Source organism: Ruditapes philippinarum, unplaced genomic scaffold, assembly GCF_026571515.1.
Source record: "Ruditapes philippinarum isolate M1 unplaced genomic scaffold, ASM2657151v2 ctg1253_1_1_1_1, whole genome shotgun sequence".
Lineage (NCBI taxonomy): Eukaryota > Metazoa > Mollusca > Bivalvia > Venerida > Veneridae > Ruditapes > Ruditapes philippinarum.
The window spans coordinates 39,366-64,171 of record NW_026858769.1 but is presented as its reverse complement, the minus strand read 5'-3'; the positions used below and the strand labels follow the sequence as shown (position 1 = coordinate 64,171).

Genomic DNA, 24,806 nt, shown 5'->3' with positions numbered 1-24,806 from the left:
TAGTCCTAAACATCCCTACAAAGTGTTGACATAATGTACCAACTGGCTTCACATTGAGCACTTTGGAACACTTTTTTATTGCAGCACACAAGGAATTCTAATCATGTTCCATCTCCAGGAAACAACTCAATGACTTCACCTTAACATAAAACACACACATGCACACACAAACCTGTGGGGTTTCTTTACTTCCTAGCTTCTTTAAACACACTAAAACATCCACCTTGAGGTACTTATCAGTATTTATCATAACACTTCAGATGTTAAAGAATCCATGTTGATACAACATCAAATTCAATCTTCAGCTATCATACCAAACCAAGAAGTGGCCCTCTAGAGTTTAATTCCTCAAATTAACACCATATCATCACTTAATCAAATTCACACTAAAGTATTGGCCTATCAATTGTAACACTAAGGAGATAATTTAATTAAAATGATAACAGCCTAGAGGCATCAGGGTCAAGTGGTCAGTAGATTATATTTAACTTCTATCTATCTCCCATAGGCTAAGTTCAATACTCTCTGGACAATGAATACAGATACTCACGTAAAATCTGATCCTCTAATATCAAACCTGAAAAAGTAATTTCTTAACTCTTTTGGCCAATTGATACTTTCTAATATAAATTTGAAATTAAAACGAAAACAAAACTTTCAAAACTACTTATTTGATAAATCAATATAAAGCAAGCATCTGTCACATATGTCCCCTGCAGAAAAATTCTGTAGCTAATAATCTGCTATACAAATAGAAGAGATGTTTTATACTCAAATTTAGGAATTTTTAAAGATCCTGTATGTTTTGTGACTGATATTGTTAGTGTTCGTATACCACACCTGCAAAACATTATATATACATGTATATAATTATGCAAATAAAACAATTTTCAAACACCTAAGAATATGTAAAATGTGTACTGCAAATATTTATGCACATTATATTTAATCAATAAATTATATGCATTCATTTCTTAATGGAAACTTTGGCTAAGAATTTATAGAAAATAAATTTCTAATTACCTCCCTTTATTTACATGAAATTTTAAATTCGGTAATATCTTTATAAATAATGCTTATTGGAACTTAAAATATGAACAAATCTTAATTTGAGCATCATATCTTTGAAATAAAACCATGAAAAAAATGTGTTACAGGATCTTTAACCACAGTGAGCTATAAACACAATTTAATCTGAGCTCTTGTCACCTCTTTACCTTAGCTACTCTCACCTTATAACTAGAGCTTTTGTCATTAACCTGAGCTCTTGTTAACTCTAATCACTGAGTCCTATCATCTCTTTACCTTAGCTCTCTCACCTTTAAAATAGAGCTCTTGTCTTTAACCCGAGTTCTTGTCAACTCTATCCATTGAGTTCTGTTATTACTTTACCCGAGCTCTTGAGCTCCTGTCACCTCATAACTAGAGCTCTTATCACCTCTTTTTCTGAGCTCTTAGCAATCTATAAACCTTGATTCTTGTTACCTCTTTTTTCCGAGCTTTGTCAACTTTTGAACCGAGCTCTTAATAGAGCTTGTCACTTCTTCATGAATTATGGGCTCTGTCTCAACTTATCTGTGTCGGGGAATCGATTCATTGCTCATTAGTAAAGGACATTGTTACTTTCGCTTGCAAGCTGCACACAAAGCCAAATTCTGCTAATGTGTTTGCATCTTTTCAGTTACAAATCTAAAATATTCTCTAAAACAGGTCTTCCTGCACTTTTACTAAGCAATGTTACCTCATAACTTAAACTATTTTGACTCTGGAGTCGTTAAGACTTTCAACACATTAATTTCTGCCAACAAAGTATTGAAAGAACATAGTACAATGGAAGATTTTACATACCTATTTCCTATGTAACATCCCTCTGACTTGTCAAAATTTAATCCAAATATTATGCACACCGAACTTTTATCAACACTTGGTCACAACTTCTCCACAAGTGAACTCACATAATCCACTAATAATGCTTGAATACCAGCAGCCTGCTCGAAAGAACAAAAACAAAATATCACTGTTACAGCTAAAACGTGACTATCAAACCCAAAACATCCTATGTTTTTCACATTAATTATAGAAAAAAATAAGCAGAACATACAAACAAATCCAGAATTGTTTTCTCAAAATTTGCAATTTAACCTGGTGTACTGCACAACTTACAACATTAAATCTTGATGTTTTGCAAAAGGAAACAACAATTGTTAACACAAAGAACTAGGGGTCCATCTGTTAGGATAGTGTTTCACATATCCTGACAGGGTTAATTAATCAGCCTCCACAAGTGGGTTACATAACTTTTCCGAATATTTCTAATTATTTCTGGTCTGTTATCTAGCGACAGCTGCAGGCAGTAATATATTCCCTCTCATTCTCCCTACAGCAACTTGTGCAGTATTTCACTGTACATGTGTCTATTGTTTCTGAATTTCTTTCATTTTCAACATGGTAGCAACACTAATCAAAGCACTGAAAGCACTGGAGGGTCAATTGTGTTGACATTATAATTAAAAACACTTAAAAGTTGACATGTGGGTTTTGGACTGATTTTTTTCCTCTAGATTGAAGTAAAGTACATAATTGTGTATCTTGTCTCCTTTGTTCAATTTTACATACATGTGTTTGTATTACAAGACTACTACTATACCCTATCATACAAAAGTTGTAATTTCATATCGTAACCTTAGTGCAGTAACGGGTTAAGTCCTTCTAAACTTAATATGAGTTAATCATTTATTGCACTAAAGTGATGATATATAGACTAAATGTATTACAGGCGTCAGAGATTTCAAGTGTTATAAAGTGAGCCCACCTTTTACCTGAATTTCTTAAATGGACTTGTCCTGGTTCCATTTCTGACACTGTCTATTAACAGTTTTGGGGATATCAAGATGAAAATAATATGAAGCCTGGTCATGCAGACTGCAAGGATATGCTAGAGCTTGGTCACACTACAAAGAAGTACAGGCTGGCTAATGGCTCTATACTGATGACAAAGACATTGGCTCCAGCAGAATAAATGATTATTTATATCTTAAATCATGAAATGATAATAAATGTACAGTATTCTTTTCATCACATACCGATTACCCCCATATGGTTCAAAGAAGTATACCCCTAGGCCTTATTATGTCTTTGGTACCCAAGGTTCATACATAATATCTTTCTTAGAGATTCAGATCTATAATTTTGCACTTACAAATCTCAGCAACAAGGAAACCATCACCTTGTTAAATCAAAGAAAGAGATATAAAAAACCTTCAATGTGAAGATTTTAACAGCTGCCCTGAAACATAAAGACATGGCGCATGGGGGTATTACCTTAGTTTTATTTTTTTTGCATTATAACCAACTATAACATGTGCTTATATCATATGTTATAACAGCTGTCAACCACCAATCAGATAACAGTCACATATATCTTATCAACAATCTACTGTACATGTATTGCTACTCTATGGTTATCTTTCTGAAAAATTCCATAAACCCTTACTGATCCATGAAAAACATTTTTTTTTGGGAGAATTTTCAGAAATTTTTTATTTCTTATAATAAATGCTGCAAATTTTAGAGTCTACTATCTTAGAACTTTTCTTCAGCCTCAACAAGTCAGATATAGTGTCAGCATTAGGTAATAAGTTCAAACCTCTGACTGTGCCGTCAGTTCTCGATACCAATTTCATGGATGACTTTAACCCTTTGTTTGCTAGCTTCAACAGGTTCTTTCTATGCCACCAGTGCAGACCAAGATCTGCCGGCAGTGCCAAATCAACTTTTCCTTTTGGCCTTACTGAAAAACTGACAGGTCCATATGAGATATTTAGAGTGGTATTGGTTATAAGCTATAAGGGCCTCTTCCAAAATCCACTAAAATGTCCCCTTGCTTACCTGTATCAAAGCATTGCAAATTCCAGACTACTTTTATTTCACTATAGATCTGTTTATGTGCATATTCTCAATGGAAAATTTGAATCTCTTTTTTTTTCAAGCTATAAACTTGAAGGTGTCAAAAAAATTACCAAACAATGACTGTAAAACACTAAAACTCCATAAATTTGCTGTGAACCATTCTTTTTTACCCACACCACTAAAGAAATTCCAAAAGAGTAAACCATAACCTATTTCCAAAAAGGTCACAAGACAGAAAAAAGTCCTTATAAAACCACAGAAAAATCCTCAAAATTGTTTACATTGCAGTAACATGAACATGGTCAAGTCCATTTTCCATCTTATTTTCCAGGCAGGTGAATTATACACAGGTGAAAGATTTAACTTAACTTTAAAATCAAGATCAACAATTTCCAAATTTAATTCATTATACCAATTCCCATCTTTATTCTTTTTTTATTACATTTTGTATTTCTATATATGCAACAATTAATATGCAACAGAAATATGGATTGATACACTTGAAGCATGAAATCTGTGCAATATAATGCATAAAAGCTTCAAATTGACTCAGCCGGAATTCTTCAAATTAAGTATGCATATCCTGTCAATTCAATTTCAATAGAGCAGAAAACATTATTACTCATAGTAAATGAAAAGTGTCTTTAATCAAGTGATACTATGAGCAATTGATGTTAAACTGAAGTCACTTTTTTGGTTTTATATTTATTACTGTCGTTATCACCATTATCATCATTATTATCTAAGGGTGTAACGGTTTACCGGTATACCGATATATTGCAATATGAAAAAATAAATTTCGTACCGCGGTACGATTTTTGGAAAACCGGTATTTTATAAAAATCATAATTTTCAATTAATTGCCTTCTAATTTTGTACAAATTTCACATAAAATCTTTAATTGGCGAATTTTGTTGGCGCCAACGTAAGATAAAAGTATCCGACAACTAGTACACTTAAAAGTCAATAAGCGGCCGCATAATTTACATAAGCGGCCCAGATGTGAAAGGTCACACGCGACTAGTTTTGTTTATCAAATTGTGTGACACTTTACTTTCTATTTATTCCTTACATTTTTATTAAGTTTCTACTAAAAATATATACATATAATAATAATATATAAATGTTACTCCATCTTTACATCAAAACATATACACGACAATACGTATTGCAATATATTGCAATACGCTTCAGCAAAATGGCAATATATTGCAATACGGTTTTTGCTGTATTGTTACACCCCTATTATTATCATCATCATTTATCATCTTCATCTCACCATTATCATCATCTCCCCTTATATCATCAACAGCATCATTATTACATTAATTTCATTATTATTTATATAATTATTATTCTCATTATTTTAATCATCATCATTTTTAATATTTACATTTTTGTATCATTATCATTAGTTATAATCATTTTTTATCATTTCCTCAAAGGTACCAATTTACCAATTCAATGTACATGTATATAAAATTAATTAAAGAAATGTGTTAAAGTAAAAATTTTACATTTTCTTCAATCGGAGCAAAATAAAAATTATTACTTTTACATGCAAATCTTCTTAATTTATTTACAACCTCTCTTCCAAATGGCATGTTTTGCTTCCCTTTCTTACTGGAAAAAAAAAATCTGCAAATAAAATTACCTTCAATTCATAAATGTTTCTGTTTACTTGATTTACAGAATATCCAGATGTATTTCCTACCCTTAAAATTAAATCCACACAAGACACTTCCTCAACCTACCACTACAAAAATTCCACAGTATTTAATAATTTCACAAGTACACACACTCACAATTTTTTTTGGAAAGGAGAAAAAACCTGCCAAAGGTAAAGCTTCTGCCAAACTGATCAAGTACACAAAGATGCTTGATGGATAGAAGCTAATGGCAGCTTGGAGCTATAAATAGATTCATTAAGTGTTCAGATGGAGAGATAAAATTTCGGATTATTTTTCCTACTGTTTTATTAGACCTGCTTCCCGGATGATAAAGTTAGATATTTGTTTTTATGTTTTTGATGTGCCAATTGCATTCTAGAGAATGATGCTGCTCTACTTCTGAAGCTGTTCTAATATGTTTGCACCCTATTTTTATGTTCCTACCTCAATAAAAGCATCAACAAGTGGGCACAACATGACTTTACATTTGACCAATGTCTGGAAGTGGAAGGAATATTTCCAGATAAGCACACATTACTTGCCATGAATTCCGAAGGAGAACTGTAACTTATTGATAGTACAAAATTTCTAAGGAAAGAAAATTAATGATTATTCTTAATTTTAAACAGATATAATTATTCGAAGATCTCAGGATGATCAACTTGTTCTAACATAAATGACTGTTCTAAATTCGACCCTGTCTTAGAGTCAACACCACATCTGTTTTTACATCCCAACCAAGTTCCCTTTAGGTGTCTGTAAGATTTTGCTCCTGTAAATTTCAATTTAATTTAACATGCTACATGTATAAAGCAATTCATAATATCAGGCTTTAGATACTTTCTACACTATCTGAAGACAGAGAGACTTGGGGGGAAAAAACAACACAATTTATATATTAAAGCCCAGTCTTTAGAAGATTAAAACTTTATCCTACATGTGGAATTTATTAGCATCATCAGGAAACTTGAAGATTTGAAGATGGTAGGGGGGGGGGGGGAAGCTTGCTTTATTACAAAACTCTTTTTTAATATCATAGATCAAGTCTTATCATTGGAAAATATCAATGTTGCCAGTATCCTGCTAGCAATATGATAAACCACAAATTCTAGAACTTTTTTGAAGTTTTAATGGAAAAGATGTGATACTCATCAGCAAAAACAGAGAACATTATTGTGTTCTCTCCAAAAAACTAAATTTGTCAGATGTTTTCAACACAGATTCATCTGAACATTTATTTAGATTCAAGTTTTAAGTGATTACATTTTATTTTTAGACTTCTGGTTCGAATAACTTCTTTTGTGTTATATTATTGCGTAAGAACATTTTCATACCTTGAAAACAATTGTTCTTTCTGTCTTTTGTTCATGAAAAAGCAGCATTCATGAAATGAATATTATTTCTCTATAAATAAATAAACAGAAGTTACCAAACAAACCGTTCTTAGAACATTTAGAATTTTTTATTCTTTTTTTGGTTCAATGGGTTTAACGTGGCACCAACATATGACGACTCTCCAGCTTTACTGGAGGAAGAAGACCAAAGGTGCCCTTCCATACATTTTTTCAGGCATGAACGTGCTACTGTGTAGAACCACTGACGTTCCATAAGCTAGCTTGATTAGCTTCCGCACATGTTCCTCACATGTAGAGTCATAAGTCCTTGTCGGGATTAAAACCCACAACAGTGAGGAGCAAGTGGTTTGAAGTCAACAACATTAACCACTCAGCCTTAATCTGATTAAATAAACCCTTAAATGCCACTACTCTTTAGGATCTGACAGTCAACAATAGGAGGTCACCAGCCCTTCTCTTGACCTTTTAATCAGCCAATCAGCTTTCAAGTTCTAGAGACCAAATCAGTTTCTATTTTTAACCATAGAGAGACAAAAAATAAGTTTGTATTTTGGAACAAATGAGTTTGTATTTTGTTATAGAGGTAGCAAAATGTAGACAATTAAAGTTGTACTTTGACTTCCACACAAAATAATAAATCTAATCGCCAAAATGTAAAAGAAGCAAAAGGAACTCAGGCTAGATATAAGCCTATATGGTCAACCAGTATTTTTTTGGAAACTTGAACAGGTCAACAAAAATAAAATTTAAAGCTATTTAAAATAATAACATTTTAAAGCTTAATGTGCCTTTAAATGCCTGACACACCAAGCAATCACAATACAAGACTGTAATGAGGTTCAATTATAGTAAATCAATAGATTAGACAATCTCTGAATAAACACTTATTTGTCTTTGTATCTTATTGACAGAAGTAATGGAGAATCTTGAACAGACAGCAATGTCTTATTTGACTATTTAGTAATTTATGTCCTCCAACAAAATTCTAGAACATCTATCACAATGAAAATAAAGTAAATATTAGCCAATTAACATATTCACTGGCCATCTAATCATAACATTATTTGGATAACTTTTTGTTTTGTTCACACCGACACAGTATAGGTCATATCGCAACTGTCCAGCTTTACTGGTGGAGGAAGACCTCGGGTGCCCTTCTGTGCATTATTTCAGGCACAAATGGGCACCTGAGTAGAACCACTGACATTCCGTAAGCTAGCTGATAACTTCCTCACTGAAAGAACACAAACCCTAGTAGGGATTCGTAACCCATACAAGTGAGAGCAAGGGTCTTGAATCAACAACTTTAACACTCTATAGACGCAACAAATAATTTGATAAAAACGCCACTTATCATAACAATGATAAGAAGACCACTTATTGTCAGAACTAACATCTTGACAAAATAGAATGTTAAATAGATCTCCTGTTAAGTAACAAATAAGTCTAAGACAATATTATAAGCACTCAAATACATTACTTCAGACAATCATTATAAAATAGGAATAATTTCATCGAAGTTTTTACGGTCAGTTATACTACATGTGCATGTAACTCATTATAAATAAGAATCTACTTTGACAAATACCTGAATCTATATATAAAGACCTAAAACTGAATAAATTATCAATTAGTTTTTTTCTCAAAGTCCCTAATTTAGTGCCATTTTTAACATCAACATCAAAGCATTATATATCACTGACACATATATAGTAAAGTTAGGCTGATAAACACATATGGCTTTATTAATCAAGCTAGAAATTACAATACTAAAGAGAAAATTCTTGTCACTCCTTCCTTTTGTGTGTAGGATAATCCCGTAATTGATTTTTTACACTTGTCAGAGATGCTGTCCTCCCAGAAACATTTCCTGTCACTGACTCAGTCCCTAGTTTAAAGTACAGTACATATATCATCAATATCATGAAAATAAATAGATCAAAGCCTACACATATTACTCATGGTCACTTAAGTTTGTGCTTAAGAAAGAAAAGAAATAACCAAACCTCAATTTAAACGGATGACTTCTTATGTCTGAATTTTAATATAATCCAACTTCAGAGAATAAATCAGCCTTTCAGCACAGTCATCGACATATTAAAGATCCAAATTTCTCTGACACAATATTTTTATGCACCAGTTTCTTTGTGTGGCTTTTTTACTCGAGATCATTATCACAAGCGAAATTGTTAGTAACACCGGCAAATAACTCAATTATTTGGTTCCAATATTTTAGCAGCACACTGCCATCTTTCTACGTTTACATGGAGAACATACATGACTCATGTATAACGCTGGATGTTACAGACAAAATATTGGCGAGGCTTTAATATTGATCTTTCGCCACAAGTACTTTCCATGTTAAATGGGGACGCTGCTTTTTTTTGCTTTTTTTCAACGGGAGGGCTGTCTTTTGTCTAAATATTTCAGACTCAATCATTATTTGACATCGGTAAGTTAATTCAATACCTTGTTTACAGAGCACAGCGGGCTCAGTAACTTGAAATTCGAATTCCTGAATAACAAGCTCAATAAGTTTAAATTAATAGCATTTTTTTTCACAAAAGAATTTCAATAGTACCTTTATTATGATTTTCAAAGTTTGATGGTAAGATACTTCTCATTTTTCTCATTTTTTATATATATTTAATTGAATTAATGGACCCAATCGGCCAGAGTGACATTTCATCAGTAAGTGACGTTATAACATTGTTGAATTGTAAATAATTAATCGCAACATCTATTTGTGGTATCTGTCATTCAGCTTACTTATCTGGAGGGATAACCTCGTTAATGTTTGTAATAAAACAGTAATTATTTTACATTAGTTCATTAAACTTAACCATGTACATGTACTTATATAGAGGTTTTAAAGATGAATTAATTTTCAGTTAAATTTTCTTTACTCCAACCATTAACATGGTTTTATAACCTGTCTATTTGAAAGTGACTAGGTTTAAATTCTTTAATATGGAGGGTAAATATCAGTCGTCGGGTTAGCTCAAAAGGTAGAGCATTGGACTGTGAATCTGGCGACCCGGGGTTTGATTCCCATATGGCGAAGGTCACTTTCATTGAGGTTGATCATGAAATCCTTTCTATGGAAAAGTTCATATCCATATGATATACGTATAAAATAAGTACTGACTGAATAGCGAACAGTGCAGACCATGATCAGATAGCACAGATGTGCTGGAACTGCCAGCTGATCTTGGTCTGCACAGTTGGCATCATGGCCTGGGTAAGAATAAGTTGCTGCCAGAAGGGTCATGCAAGGTTTATACTGCCATGATGTTGTGGTAATAAGCCTGGATGTTGTGGTAATTTGCCTTGACATTGTGGTAATTTTCTTTTATCTACGACATCAAGCTCTTTTACAAAATAAAGAAAATAATCAAGTTTATAGGAAAATATATCAAATGTTCCATTATCTTATTATAGTTATCTATATATCTATATAATAAAACATGTTTTAAATAAATAAATATTTTATGACAATAAAATCTTACAATCACTGCAGACAGTGGTAACATGTTGGTCAATTACATTGTGGATTACCATCATCATTAACAGATGCCACAGCCTATCAGTTTCGTCATTTTCTATTTTTGTTAACATTATGTCTGCATGTAATTGTGTAAGTTACAAAATTATTGAATTTCACATTACATGCACCAAGTAGTGTGTGACAAAATCGCAATGCCAGCTCCCATCTGCTTCATTTATTTCCACAACAGCATAAAAACTGTGGCATTTAGTGGGTGTACACTTCTAACAATATGTCTAATCAATATTGATCATTATCATTATACAGCAGCAGCAGAAATAAAAAACAAAAAAAACATCAGCATTTTTATGGGTATGCACTAACATAGCATGTAGGTACTGGCAACCCTGTTGAAAAATGACCCTTTAATCTACTACTGAAAGATTTGCAGGAATCATTTTCTGGTGTTTTGTATTGAAAACATGATGATGGATGTATAATATATGTATACAGTTAGAGTTACTTTTAGTTTTAAAGCATTTCAACATTTCAAGATAAGGCATGGCATTATATAATCTGATGAAGGTGTGGGTCACTTGACTCGGCTGAAATTCTCTTTTGGCTTCAACAGGTGTGGTTACTGATTAGAAAACACAGAAAAAGCTGTCAACTGTCAAAATAAGGAATAGAAACAACAAAAACAACGAACTTAAAGCAACATGTGAGGAATAATGTCTGGAAAAAGTGTTCAATATACAATAATGATCAGTTTTGTCCTTCTAGTTCAAATGTCATAATTATTAATCAATATTACTACAGAACTGAAGGTACAAAAGTCATATTCTCACATGAGACAGCAGCAACTTTCATTTATAAATTTAATTCCTTTTGGAATAAAAATCTTAACAGTGGGGACTGGGTAGTACAACAGATGGAAAGATGTTTAATATAAGATAAAAGAGATATGATCATAATATCAGAAATATGACTGAAATTAAATACAGGCCTTTCATTCATTATGCATGTAGTTACTCCTGGAAAATTGGAGGCAAATGCCCAAAAGAGCATGCTTTTTCCAATCTAAAAGCATAAAATTCCCAATTGTCAGACTGCTTTCATGGAACATTGATTTTCTTTGAAAAAAAAACAAATTTTATTTGAAAAGCAATTCCAATGAATTTGATATGAAATTATGATAAATATGAAGGCCATCAACAGAAGCTATTCTTTCATTCATTATGGCCTTCAAAATTTTTATAAGTTACTTTAAATTTCCCAGTTTGGACTTTAAGGCACTTTTTTACCAATTCCAACAATGTTGGTATCAATCCCAGAATTTTCCCCACCTACTATCAAGGGAAGTAATTCAAAAAATATTTTTTAAAAATATATGGCTTGATTATAACTCTCTTAATTAATTCAAAAAAATACTAGTGATAAAGGGAGAAAAATTTGGAACATGTAATTAGTGTTGTCCCGATTGTCTCTGAAAATCGATAACTAATCGGATCACCCCAAAATCGGCAACAATCGATAGTCCTTTTTAACAATCGATTATTTTAATGTTCTACCACCGCTAAATTGCCTAGGGCGTAACTTTTTTACACGCGGTCAAATAGAAGTTTCCCGACCAAATCTCTTTAATTCCAGAGGATCTTATAGTCCTTTTTGTTTGCCTTATCAAAAAAGAATTACAGAAAAAACATGGCTAGTGAATAAGTGGGCAATTTGAACGACTTTGTTTCTTGAACATCAAAGCAAATTCATCCTGGCCTGTCACAAAGTAGTATTAGGTATTTGCGTTGTTTGTTTTGAATTCAAAGAGTAAATCTTACTTTAATCAAGAAGACAAGAGCTTATTTATTCTCAAAATAATATTAATATGGTCACTACTGTATAAAAAATACATACAAGGATTGGTCAAAAAATGCAAAACTCGATTATACTATCGGAAGACAATTGATTGTGGTGATCCGATTATCGATAGTGATTTTTGAGTCCGATACCCAACACTACATGTAATATAGTGGACCCTCGAAGATAACCAATACTAGCACACTTGCTTATTTGGGGATACCACACCTCCACATTTTCAAAGCTACAATAAAATTCAGAGTAACACTTAGAAACAGAATAAAGTATAACAAAAATGCGTGCACACTGGAGCTCTTTAACTAATTTATGATAGTATCCAAAATATTTTAATAGCGAAGATCATTAACTAAATGTTTTGGGGTTTTTTGTTGTTGTTTTTTTTGTTTTTGTTTTTGTTTTTTTGTTTGTTCATTAATTGAAATGCAAAAAGTAAATATGAATTTATTGAAGAAAATTTGACAAAAAATGCATACCAGTAAAATAATTAATGAAGACAACAAAAGAATTTTGGACTAAACAATGCACAATGAATAAAAGAGAGGGTAATTTTAAAAGCACCTTCTCTTTCATGTTGGGACTTAAAACTGCTAACTCAATTGCAAGATAAACATTAGTGTTTACTCAAATTTCACTAATTGCATGTTAGAAAGATTATTTAAAGTTTAAATTGCAGATATATCCAAAAACCTGACCAATCTTACACTAGGCCAACCTACACTTACCAGTAATTACATAATAATTGGGCACAAGTATGCATAATATTGACCTCAATCTGTCAGCACAATATATTTGAGAAAATGACAAATATAGAAACAGGTCATATGTGAATTTGTAACTGAATGCAGCCAGTATTTTAAACTGTTTAACAGTTAAACTTGTGGACATAAATAAATGTAAGAAAAAAATGAAATAGATTCTTCTGTTACAAATGAAGTATAAACATTAAAGCAAGATGTTTGGCAAAACAGCTGTTAAGTGGATTTATTGCATCTTATAATAAGTTACTCATTCATAGAAATTATTGTAATTTAGCATGTAAATTCGATTTCATTTGAGAAAAGAAAATGATTGACAGTTCATTTTACGTATTGCTTGTCAAGAAATAGTCGGCATAAAATATGTCAGCACAAATAGTTTTAGTTTCTAAATGAAACAATAGCTAAATGAATAGTGTAATTTGGTTCTTTTGGTCCATAATTTGGAACAGTGATTCACTCATTGACAAACTATTTACTCTGCCTGGCATTCGTTTGTGCAGCCTGCATGGTAATTTATTGCTGCTTAAGTGTAGCAACTATTTGAAAACATTTAAATACAATCTTTGCATTTACTTTCCAATGAATTCTAAGAATTGCAAATTGTGCCAAATTAAGCTTACCCCACCCACCTCTTTCACAATTGTAACAAAAATAAAAATTTAAATTATTCGCATAACCAGAATTTTTGCATTGTAACCGGCACTTTTGCTTCAACGCAGACCTACTTTTTTACAAATTGTACCAGATTATATATTAAATTCTCAACCTAATTGTAATGAACTTACAAAAACCGCAGGTACCGTGTCCGAGACCACTGCAGTATGGCGGTTTTAATACAAGGGAAGTTACTCTATTCCAAAGTATGAATAAGTCCATCTCGGAGTTACCTTTCTTAATTTGCATTGCCACGGCGTTATAATTATATATATGGTGCTAATATATCCTCACCTGAACCCCCGTTTCTTTCTTTAAAACATTGAAAATGTCTATTATTACTTTATCTGTGTCTAAAGATAACTAAATATATATGTTCGGATTTTATAAATCTCATCACATAGCCTTTCCTGTACTTCAAAGTCTGTGCATCAAATAATTAATTAATAATAATCAAACAAAACGTCAGTTGTTTTGTAAGTCCCATTATAATTCAGAAATGCTATCATTTTTATTCCTCAAAAACGTTCAAGTTATAGTTTCTTTCAAATAGCGACTTGCCATCAGGGTCTTTGTCATCTACATATAAATTTTCTTCGCTCCTTTTGCTTTTTTGCAACTTGTATAATGCTACTGTAGTGAATAAATATTTCGTATGGAATTCAAAATAACACTTAAATTTGCGCTATATTTTTGGCTGTTAAACATCTAGTAGAATATGCTCTAAATCCATTGTTTAAACATTATTAAACATTTGGTTGACATTTCTAAAGAATTTAATAAATTTTATATGGATTTCTGAGAAATAATGTGCCTTCAATTATATTCCAAAATATTGTAGGCCTACTAGGTTAGGAGGATTGCGTGGCGGTTCGATCCAAACAGTTCACAGCACGGCTAACATCACATGTGTGCCTAACCCGACGTTTGACTCACTGTCAATTAAAATCGACTGAACGTTTCTTCCTTATATTTCTTTCTATCTTAATTTTCGTTATTTCTCTTTAATTTTATATAACAATTGTATTCTCATTCTTTGTATATATTTTTGCTCAGGTACGTATATTAATATATGTACCTGTTTTGCTTTATATTATAACTAAATGTTATAAACAATTGTGACTTTAATGACTTAAAAACATATAAAATCAGAAATATTTCAAGCCACATATACTGTCATACCGTATCTTAATGCACTGTAAATCTATTAGGAGAAGGCATTTATACATATCATGTTTGTATTGTGTATTTTGTATCTGCTATTATCTGTATATATACTCTGAATTTGTTCGATATAAACTACATTGTACATTGTATGTTTAAACTAAATTAAAATCGGGATATTTTAGTTGGTAATGCCAAAGGTAAACAAATTTAAAGATGTGATGTCCTCCTACACCAGTGAAGCTTGAAAGTCGCTGGAAAATGTTCTTGACATTGTTAGTGCGACCTATCCCCCAAACGTGAAATAGTGATAAAAGTTGTTTTTTTTTTTAAATTGTCTGGACAATTGTTTTCACAACGGCCCGTGAAAAATGGACCCCTTGCTCGTAGACTCGAATCTGGAGTTTCCGGCCTTCTCTTAACTTATAGTATATTTTAATGGGGTTTAGCTCATATTCCGCTTTTTGGGGGGAGGGGGTTGTCACATTTAAGATGAACACAGGTTTTTTTTATTAATCTGGTCATATTTTTTTCTTCCAAGGTCCGATACGCGTGCCTGTGATTTAGTCAATATATAATCGACGTACATAATGATATTATTCCTTCTGCAACTAAAGCCAGTTTCTTACTTAGGCCCTCCCTATTTCTCTTACAGTTTTCTTTTACAGATGTTCGCTTGCTCACGAGGGAAAAGTTGTTGTTTTCTTCTCTCAACATTTTGTGTGAAAGAACTCATCTTTATAAACAGATACAGTAAATCAAATTCGCTTCTTACGGATTTACTGAGTCGTGTATTCAAGTGCAGAAAGTACTCAACTGGTTAAGTCAGGACATTTGTAAAAGTCTGTGGGTTTTTTTCCTTGTAGAACCATAAAAGGAAAATATTCAAGTTTTGCAGCTATTTGTGAGTTTTGTGTCATAACCATTTAGAAACTTTGAAACTTTCAAAATAAAACGTTTGGTATATAGATAGCATATACCGGTAGTATATAACAAATAAGTTCATTTAGACATTTATTAACAAATATAACATAGCACATATTACAGCAGTTTTCGTAAAAACGTAAACAAAAGTCAAAAATAACACACAACAATATATACATGAAGATGTATCAATATACATAGTCTGAAGACTGAAATGAAATGTTCCGAATGATTGCACTGCAAATTAATTTCAAAATTACCAAGGTCTCCATGGTGTTTCTTGGCCAACAGCAATTTCACTTTTATGATGAGTTGGTTGCGCATGCGCAAAAACTTCAGAGTCTGACGAGTTCTCAGAAATTCCTGAAGCACTGGAACCAGAGGAAGCGGTCATGCTGAACGGAGAATCACATCTGCTTACATATGAAATATCCATAGGTGAATGCACTCGATGACCTCTGATCTCAGCAGAAGCAATAGGGGAAAACATACTGTCCGGACAAAATGAACCGTAGGTTGGTGCTGGTGGTAGGTCTAAAGCTGGGGAATTTGTACGTCTGCGTTCAGGAATAAAACTGGTCTTTCTTGTAGCAGACGACACAATGACGTCATCTTGACCGGAAGTATCACATACGTTATGTAGATGGTTGTCAATATCTAAAAGAAGAGAATTTGGCATCATGACAGCTGAGCTTAGGTATAGGACAGTCTGTTTCCTGCATTCCCGGTACCCCGCGCGGTAAGATGTCACGTGATCAGTATTTGTGGTCTTGGGTTGTTGGTGAAGCTGCGAAAGGCGAGTGACAGCCAGTTCTAAAATCTCGGCCTTGTCCATCTTTACCACGGTTGCTGGCTGAAATATAAAAGTAATGAAATGAATTTACATTTTTATAAAAGCAAATAATCACTTTTGTATAATTTCATACTTTTTTCCCAATTTTTTTAAAGATAATGCATTCAAGCACATGTTCAGGCAACAGAACTTTATATTCCTATGTCCTATTAAGATCTCAAAGAATATTAAATAAGACACAGCTCTATAGATAATTAAAGCACAAACACTTGTTTTACTTTCTCTGTACTATCTAAATATTTGGAAGGGTAGGCCCATGTTGTAAGAACTTATCATTCCACTCTTTCGCATTATACTGGTTTGTGTGCTCGAGTAAAATTGCGAAATTGTACATTTGTATGTACACTTGTATGTACATTTATGCTAACTAAACTAAGATTAGTTTCTCATGATCTGTAATTCGTACTGCACACGAGCAATTGAGCAAATTTTATTACTGTGATTGAAACTTATGCTCGTTGGTTGGGTATAGTTTAAAAAGTACGAATTCGTATTGTTTAAATAGAAGAAATATCAATTAATAACTTACGTTGTTAGAAGATTTTGCCAACAAGGCTTTCAGGCTATCTATACTGACATTCATACGATCTCGTCGTTTCTTCTCTATCAGAGGTTTACGTAACTGAAAATTAGAGAATAGAAAAAAAATTAGATAGTATACAAATTAGAGAATACACAAATTAGAAAAAAAACATTTAAGAATAAAGAATGTTCATCTTGTTTGATTGATAAGCAGTAACCTCAGTGTGCTCGTTTTCTGCTGTGAACTGAGACGTTCTAAAAAAAAAAAAAAAAAAAAAAAAAAAAAAAAAAAACAAAAAAACAAAGTAAAGAATTTTTCCAAAAATGAAACTTAAAAAAAGATTGATAAATATTATTTGCAATTATTTTGCAATACATGGTAGAAGTAACTGTTTAAATTACCACAGTCCCACACTAATGCTATCAGAGCACGGGCTATTTCTGCATTTTTTTCAGGGTCTCTGTGAATAGGTTAGTAAGCTTGGCTATGTCACTTTATCTGTGCACTTGACAACTATTTCACAAATCAATGTTTCTTCTTTTGAAAACGACAAAAGAATACCGAATGTAAACAAAGTAATTATGCTATATCGTTAAAGAAGATAATTTCTCAATCATTGCTAACCTTGCAAAGAAATCTTAAGGATTCAAAATCACTTACCTTTCTTAGGGAAAAAGAATCCGACGATTCACGTGTACAAGATCCAACCATGGTGGGTGTATATATCAACGTGTAATAAAAAAAAATGTTAACAAATTTAAAAATCAGTTATTTCTTGAGAATGAGCGGGACTTGTCAAGCTCAAAGATTATATCAAAAGTATGAAGAAATTTGTTCATGCGTCCAGTATTATTTCGTTTTTCTCGCAGGAAGTTTTACTCAACAAAAGCACGTGTTGTATCTGATTGGTTAATATTATACGCGGGTAACGTAGTTATCCAATCAGCGCCCAGATGATAGAAAGTCGATAATTGGCACGTGTCAGAAAGCTTTGAGCGAACTCAGCCCCGAAATAAGGTGGGAAATTGAATGGATTAGCGCCTTATTGGTGGCGCACGGCTTTTTTGGCAATTAGCAATCAATTAAATTAATAGGTGACACAATTATTTTCAATTGGTAATAAAGACCTAGAATTGTGTCTGTAATTAATTTATATAGAAAAGTTTTCTGAAACTTGTCAGGATGTTAGTTCATTAGAGATTGGGTGATCAGACTTTCGTCTGCTGCGGTTTAAGCGGGTAAAAAAAGAGAAAAATAAAACATTAATACGATCATTTATTCAGCATATTACATGTTACTAATGTTTTATAGCCTATGAAATCCAAAAAAGAGTGCGAGCAAAAAAAAATCTATTCTTTGAAGTGATGAAATTGTTCCCCCGAAACGTAATTTTTGGTATAATATCATAAGGAATGTCAAAACCTAAGTTTAATATAAGAAAATATGAGATATCATAATGATGCGAAAGTCTAAGTTTCACAATACAAATAATAGAGATTCTTTATTTGATAATATAAAAGGGAATATCACTTGCCAAACATACAGAAATCTAAGTTCGGATAGATACCTTTGGAACTAAAAAGCCCAATTTTGTCCTCGGTTCTTTATATTGGAGTTAGCATCTGCTTTTAATAATAAATAAATTCTCATAAGTAGAGACGATCATTGTTATTTTGAGGTATATTTTTTTTTCGCCCCAAAATTTAGTATGGCTGTCCAAAATAATTATTAATTTCATCGTTCATTTTAATACAAGCAGAATGGCATATTATGCCTCACCAATGAATCAATTACTTCTTCTTAAGAAAGGGCATTTATCAGTATAAGATCGTCTAGACAATGCTTTGTTAGGCCACATGTGTCACAAATCACATTCGTCACAAGTTTTTATGAATTTGTGACGAATGTGATCACATTCGTCACAAATGACTTTTGTGACGAATGTGATTGACCAAAATCGGGTAAAAATGCCAATCACAAACGTCACAAGCAAAATTGAGAATTTTTAAACAGGCGAATCACAAATGTCACAAGTTTATTTTTCAATATGTGATACACGGAATATCATAAGGACAATCGTGGTTATATCAGTGCGATAGTACAAGGGCGACAATGCAATAAATCGATATTGTGATGTCGACATCACGATACCAATATCTTTTCACCACCATTGCATTATCGCCATCGTACTAACTTGTTGCAATATCGTATCGTCGGCATTGTATTGTCTTCATAGAACTGTCGCATTGTCGTAATGGTATTGCTATCAAGTCGTCTTACGTTCTCGAAACCTTCAAAAAATTTTGGTGACAATGCACGGCATAGTATCAGACTTCAACTGGAAGTGCTCTTTTACCTCTGTGAACCCTCAAATTTCTTCCCACCATACAGCGACAGTCTAAAGGAATCTCACAGACTTAATCTTAGTTTCAGTACAAATTATGACCATATTTACACCAATGAGACCATATATGATTGTTTGGGAAGTAGCTGAGACCCCCGTTGACTTTCAGGATATCTAATTAGAGATTAGGACCTTTTGACATCAATGAACCTTTTTTGGTCTGACAGACTTTTGACTTCCGCAGACTTTCAGGAATCTTGGTTCAATTAAAGAGTATGACATTTTGACATCTAGGAACCTTCTTTCCTGAGACGATTTTGCAAGTCTGTGCCAATTGCTTGCAGACGCTCTATGGAACTTTCCATATCTATTCCACTAGTAATAATAATATAGTTAATTCGTTTAAACAGATCGTGTCTTTGTGGCGGGGCCGCTTTATAGTTTCGACGCGTCTTAGCTTTTTTCGCCTTTTATGATTAGATAGTTTCAAACGACGGTGTTTAGTGAATTTTATAGAGGATATTTGTTTGTTTTGAGTGAATATGAAATATATTTCACTGAGAAGTGAGAAAAAAAATGAAATATGTATCACGAGCGCGTAGCGCGAGTGAAAATATGAACATTTTCTCACTTCGATGTGAGATATAGTTCATATTCACGAAAAGCAAACACATTTTCTTTTTATTTTATGTGCCTTTTGAAAAGTGCTTTTAGACCGTTTACTACTGAAGCGCGGAGACTACGCGCGCGTAAACAATATGACGGCAAACGTTAACGCTGCAAGCAAAATAATCCTTATTTATTTATATTTCTTTTTGCGGTCTCATTGTCAACAATCTTACAAAATTACGGACATTTGAATCGAGAAATATGTCATTTAGAATGAAATTAAACAGTTATTTTTAATGCATGTTTAGGGAATCCAGACTTATAAATACGTACGCAGAGTGGGCGTGGCTTATATCACCCAAATCTATATCACCACACTGTGACTGATATAATATGAATATATTTCATTGATAGAACAGTATTTCATTAGTTAGCATCAAATAAATATAGGATATTACATGAGTGTCTTTTCATATTGAATTTATTAAACGAGTTTGATAAAATAATAAATTGCGAGGCTCTGCCGAGCATTTTATTATTTTATTCAACGAGTTTAATAAATTCAATGTTAAAAGACACGAATGTAATATTCTTTTTATCACAGGTAAACTTTTGCCGCCGAAAAAGCGAAAACTTGTCGTTATTTTCCCTTATAAGCGCGGTAAAATTAAGCAACGTCCGCTAACGTAGATAGATATTTTATTTCCTTCAGTATACATGAAGAGCACGTCAAAACGATATTACACTAGTGTAATATGGAAAATATGTAATGGCTTTATTCCACTCCCGCGACTTCAAACGTGATAAATAATTATTTTGTAGTTAAATGCTGAAAAGTGTTGTGTAATACAGAATGTTGTTGCGCGACTGTATAGTACAGAACGTTATTAAACATATCAAGTAGGATAGCATGTAAGTTGTAATGTAATGTAATATTATCGTGTAGCAATTCAAAATATTGAAAAGGACGCATAATCAAACATTACGAATTGTGTTATATGTCCACACGGTTTCAATAAAACACTTTGTTGCTGATTTACGCCGTGTCTTTTTTGTTTCGTTTCTTCGCCGCGAAGATTAGAAAAAAACGAAAAACCGAAGACACGACAAATCCACAGTTTGTCGTATCTTCGCTTCTTTTTTTTCTATTTCTTGCAGCGAAGAAATGAAATACGTCAGAATAAATGCGACAATACAGAGATAAAATGTGCCGTGTTTCCGCCCTAAATCTGTCGTATCTTTGATGTTTCGTTGTCCTTGCCAGGCAGATCAGGAAAAGACGAAGGCACGACAAAATCACAGTTTGTCTTATCTTCGCATTTTCGTTTTTTCTAATCTTTGCAGCGAAGAAACGAACACACGATAGAATAAATGCAACAATGCGGCAGATAAAATGTGTCGTGTTTTAGCCTTTAAGCTGTCGTATATTCGGTTTTTTTTTCGCTTCTACGTATTCGATTTTACGTTTCTTTGTTGTTTTTTAATTCAGTTCTTCGTGTCCCGGTTTTACAAGCGCATACGCACATCAACTACAAAATAATGAAAAGATACTTTATATTGTGATCGCTATATATTGCATATGTAGACACTCAATTATGTTATTCTTCTAAACAAAGTTTAATGTTTTATCTCCATACTGTTTTCTAACAAATCGTGTCTATTTTCTTCACATTTTCCGTTCGCCACAAACATTTGTATTTTAAATATCTGCTCATTAAATTTCTATAAAATCATATAAAAATGTGCAGAAATTTAATCTTTATCTATCCTGTTGCGTGTTATGCTGATAAGTTAACTATAAGTTATATCTTGAGCGCTCCAACGTCAAAACTTGTTTACGTCAACCGGACGTGACGTCATGATATGGATTTTTGGCACACTAGCAAGTGTGCCGATATCTGGCACACTTGCTCAATGCATGCTTATATCGGCACTCTTTGGGCAATATCAGCACACTTCCTTAGCATTTTTGTTACTATTTATAGTAACAAATGCAATAAACTAGTATAATATCGTTTTGACGTCGACGTCATTTAACGTTAGCGGACGTCGCTTGATTTTACCGCGTTTATAAGGCAAAATAACAACAATTTTTCGGTTTATCGGCTCCAAAATTTAACCTGTGATATGAATAAAATAATAAAATGCTCGGCAGAGCCTCGCAATTTATTATTTTATCCAACTCGTTTAATAAATTCAATATGAAAAGACACTCATGTAATATCCTCTATATTGGCCTACGAGACCGCTAAAGCCCTCGGGCCAATACCTCTTCTTGGCCAATATTGCATTCAGACACACTAGACCTGTGTAATAACCTATAAATACGCAACGGCAAACACTATAAATAGAAAAAAAATGTGAATTTAAACGTATATGAGTTTTGTCCATGTAATATGACTGTGGTCAGGTGACGTGATGCGCCAAATATCGATATCGGTCCGACTTCCGGTTGGGCCGATATCGATTTCCCACTTCGGGTTGCTAAAAAAACGCGGAAAGATTGACAATTTTATAAGAAAAAATACGTTTAACTGAAATATATCTTGATAAAAAAGCAAAATTGAAGAAACACTTGAAAAACAATCTCCAAACAGTTAAATAACGCCAAAATATATTAAAAACAAATGTTTGTGAGGAAATGACGTCAACGTCATTAGACGACGTCAAAAGTCCCTCGCTTTTTAAAATAAATTATACATTGTCGCTGAACAATGTTTTCAAACGATTTTTTTAATTCTATAATGAAAACCAAAACATAAATGAGCACATGCAATAAAAAGGTTATAGAACAGGTCTGGTGTGCCTTAATGCGATATGGGTCTACAAGATCGGTATTAGCCCTCGGGCTCTTTTAGTGGGCCAAAATCGAATAAAGGCACATCAGACCTCTGTAATAACCTATAAATATATCCCGCCTCTAAACCAATGAAAATTCGTGAACTTTATTAGCAGTATTATAATTGCGGCTAGTATTGTGCAATGTGAGTTTGCTTTTAGTCTTCTTGGAATCCATGTTGTTATTCATTACTTTATATTCTAGCATAAAACTGCCGTTATAACCATGATTTCGGGGTGTTTTAACAGGACCAAAAAGGTCTTTTAACAAGGAGATTCTAGCGCTCATGCGCTGTTAAAACACCTTTTTGATATACGTTTTCCGTGGCACAGCGTCAATACATTGTGGCCCGGACGCTGCTTAACTAAAACGGAAATGACGTCACGGTCACATACAACGCTGACGTTCCCGTGCAATCCGAGGAAAATCAGTGATGTTGCTTGATTGTGTATGGATTGTGTTAGATTTATGCATGCTTTATGCTAGAATAGCGTTAACGAATGATTGTTCCGTGTCATAACAACTGCTGAAACCCTCGGGATACGTTGGGTCGGGTACCAACTAATCCCTTGGGTTTCTACAGATATTTTAACACGAAAAAAGAAACATGCGTTATTCCTATATTATATCAGAGTTCTTTAGTACTGACGGCTCATCTAGGGTTCAATATGGCGCGGTTCATATAGTTATTTTACCAGTAATATCTATAAAGGAAAGGGTTAAATGAGAATCATGAAGGAAGTTGAATAAATAAACTTAAAGAAAACTTAACATTTCTTGTAGAATATGATTGGTCTTGCGAAGCTATAATTACACGAGGTCATTCAAATATCTTGCAAGCAAATTCGCTGAATTAATGTTTACCGCCGACAGCATCATATACTGATTGAAAATTAAACAATTGCAGGATACATTTCGAATAAAGACTCCGGGGAAATAGTCGGTTAAAGCATAAATTATCAGGGCCCATATCACTCAAGGTCACGGCGATAATGCACATGCCCTTTTTGTATTGAAGGTTCCCACACAATTAAAATTAGATATATTTAACATTTGAAGACATGAAATACTTAAGTTATCTGACTGAATATTAAGCAACCAGGGGTCTTAACTTCGGGTAAGTGCCGTCAATATACACATCTCCGCTTGGTATTAGATGTACCCACATAGTTTTGTTTAAATTATTCAGCAGATTTGTTGAAGAATAGGGTTGAATTAATGCTTTTCTATGAACAATAAATGATAATAAATTATGGATCATAACTCTGTATTAAACGGCCAAACGGGAAATACTGATGATGATGATGATGATGATGATGATATGCACATCTTGTTTGTTTGTTTATGTGTTTATCTAAAGTCGCCGCCGGAAAGCCCATATAAGCGACCGTACCCTCAAGTCGGACCAAATCCTTTAGTGTCCCGTCGAGATTTTTCGAGATGCGCATCTCCTCTTTATATTAAACTAAATTTCGTTGAAATTCCTAGAGCGCAGAAAAGCAATAGTTCTATATACAGTGTTTTATAAATAACAACAACAACAAGGGGCAATAAGTCTGTTTTTAAAAAGAAATGGAGATATGCTGGTTATATGTGCAACTGGTTTGTGAATGAAGGTTCCTACAAAGTTGCAGCATCGATATCCATCCAGAAGTTGCTGAAAAATAGCGTGGAAACGAAATGATTCCATATACAGTGTATAATAACTAATCAATGGCCGGATAGTGCGGAAACTAAATCTGGACTGACAGGCGGACGAACACGCTAAAACAGTCCCATCACTCCCGATTTCATCAGCGGGGGAGGGGATAAAAATGTCTGTAGTTTTAGTTCCAATAATTG

At 33.1% G+C, this 24,806-nt stretch overlaps 2 protein-coding genes across 6 annotated transcripts in view; both read right to left on the bottom strand.

The window, feature by feature from the left end:
• The window catches only part of LOC132754227 (activated Cdc42 kinase-like), a 110,466-nt gene extending 96,583 nt beyond the window's left edge, over positions 1-13,883 (bottom strand). The window contains exons 1-2 of one of the 5 annotated variants that reach the window (XM_060744834.1): positions 13,840-13,883; positions 1,849-1,988 (exon numbers count right to left, since the gene is read on the bottom strand). The gene's annotated coding sequence lies outside the window, so the exon portion shown is untranslated. Of the gene's footprint in view, positions 1-1,848; positions 1,992-5,563; positions 5,709-8,940; positions 9,178-13,839 lie in introns of those variants that run through there. The other 4 variants (XM_060744832.1, XM_060744833.1, XM_060744836.1 and 1 more) reach the window with 4 other exon arrangements.
• A 2,026-nt stretch (positions 13,884-15,909) lies between these two features.
• LOC132754239 (enhancer of split mdelta protein-like) lies at positions 15,910-18,003 on the bottom strand. The gene is made up of 3 exons (XM_060744856.1): positions 17,833-18,003; positions 17,179-17,271; positions 15,910-16,649 (listed from the first exon to the last, which is right to left on the bottom strand). The coding sequence occupies exons 1-3, from the start codon at positions 17,881-17,883 to the stop codon at positions 16,053-16,055; spliced, it is 741 nt and encodes a 246-aa protein (XP_060600839.1). The 5' UTR covers positions 17,884-18,003; the 3' UTR covers positions 15,910-16,052.
• Between the last annotated feature and the right edge of the window lie 6,803 nt (positions 18,004-24,806).

What these genes read in the sequence shown, in the direction of transcription:
- LOC132754239 (XM_060744856.1), bottom strand. Translation starts at nt 17,883, where the DNA reads ATGGTTGGATCTTGTACACGTGAATCGTCGGATTCTTTTTCCCTAAGA. An exon ending in ATTCTTTTTCCCTAAGAAAG is followed by an intron (nt 17,272 to 17,832) that starts GTAAGTGATTTT and finishes TCTAATTTTCAG; the next exon opens with TTACGTAAACCTCTGATAGA. An exon ending in TGGCAAAATCTTCTAACAAC is followed by an intron (nt 16,650 to 17,178) that starts GTAAGTTATTAA and finishes TTTATATTTCAG; the next exon opens with CCAGCAACCGTGGTAAAGAT.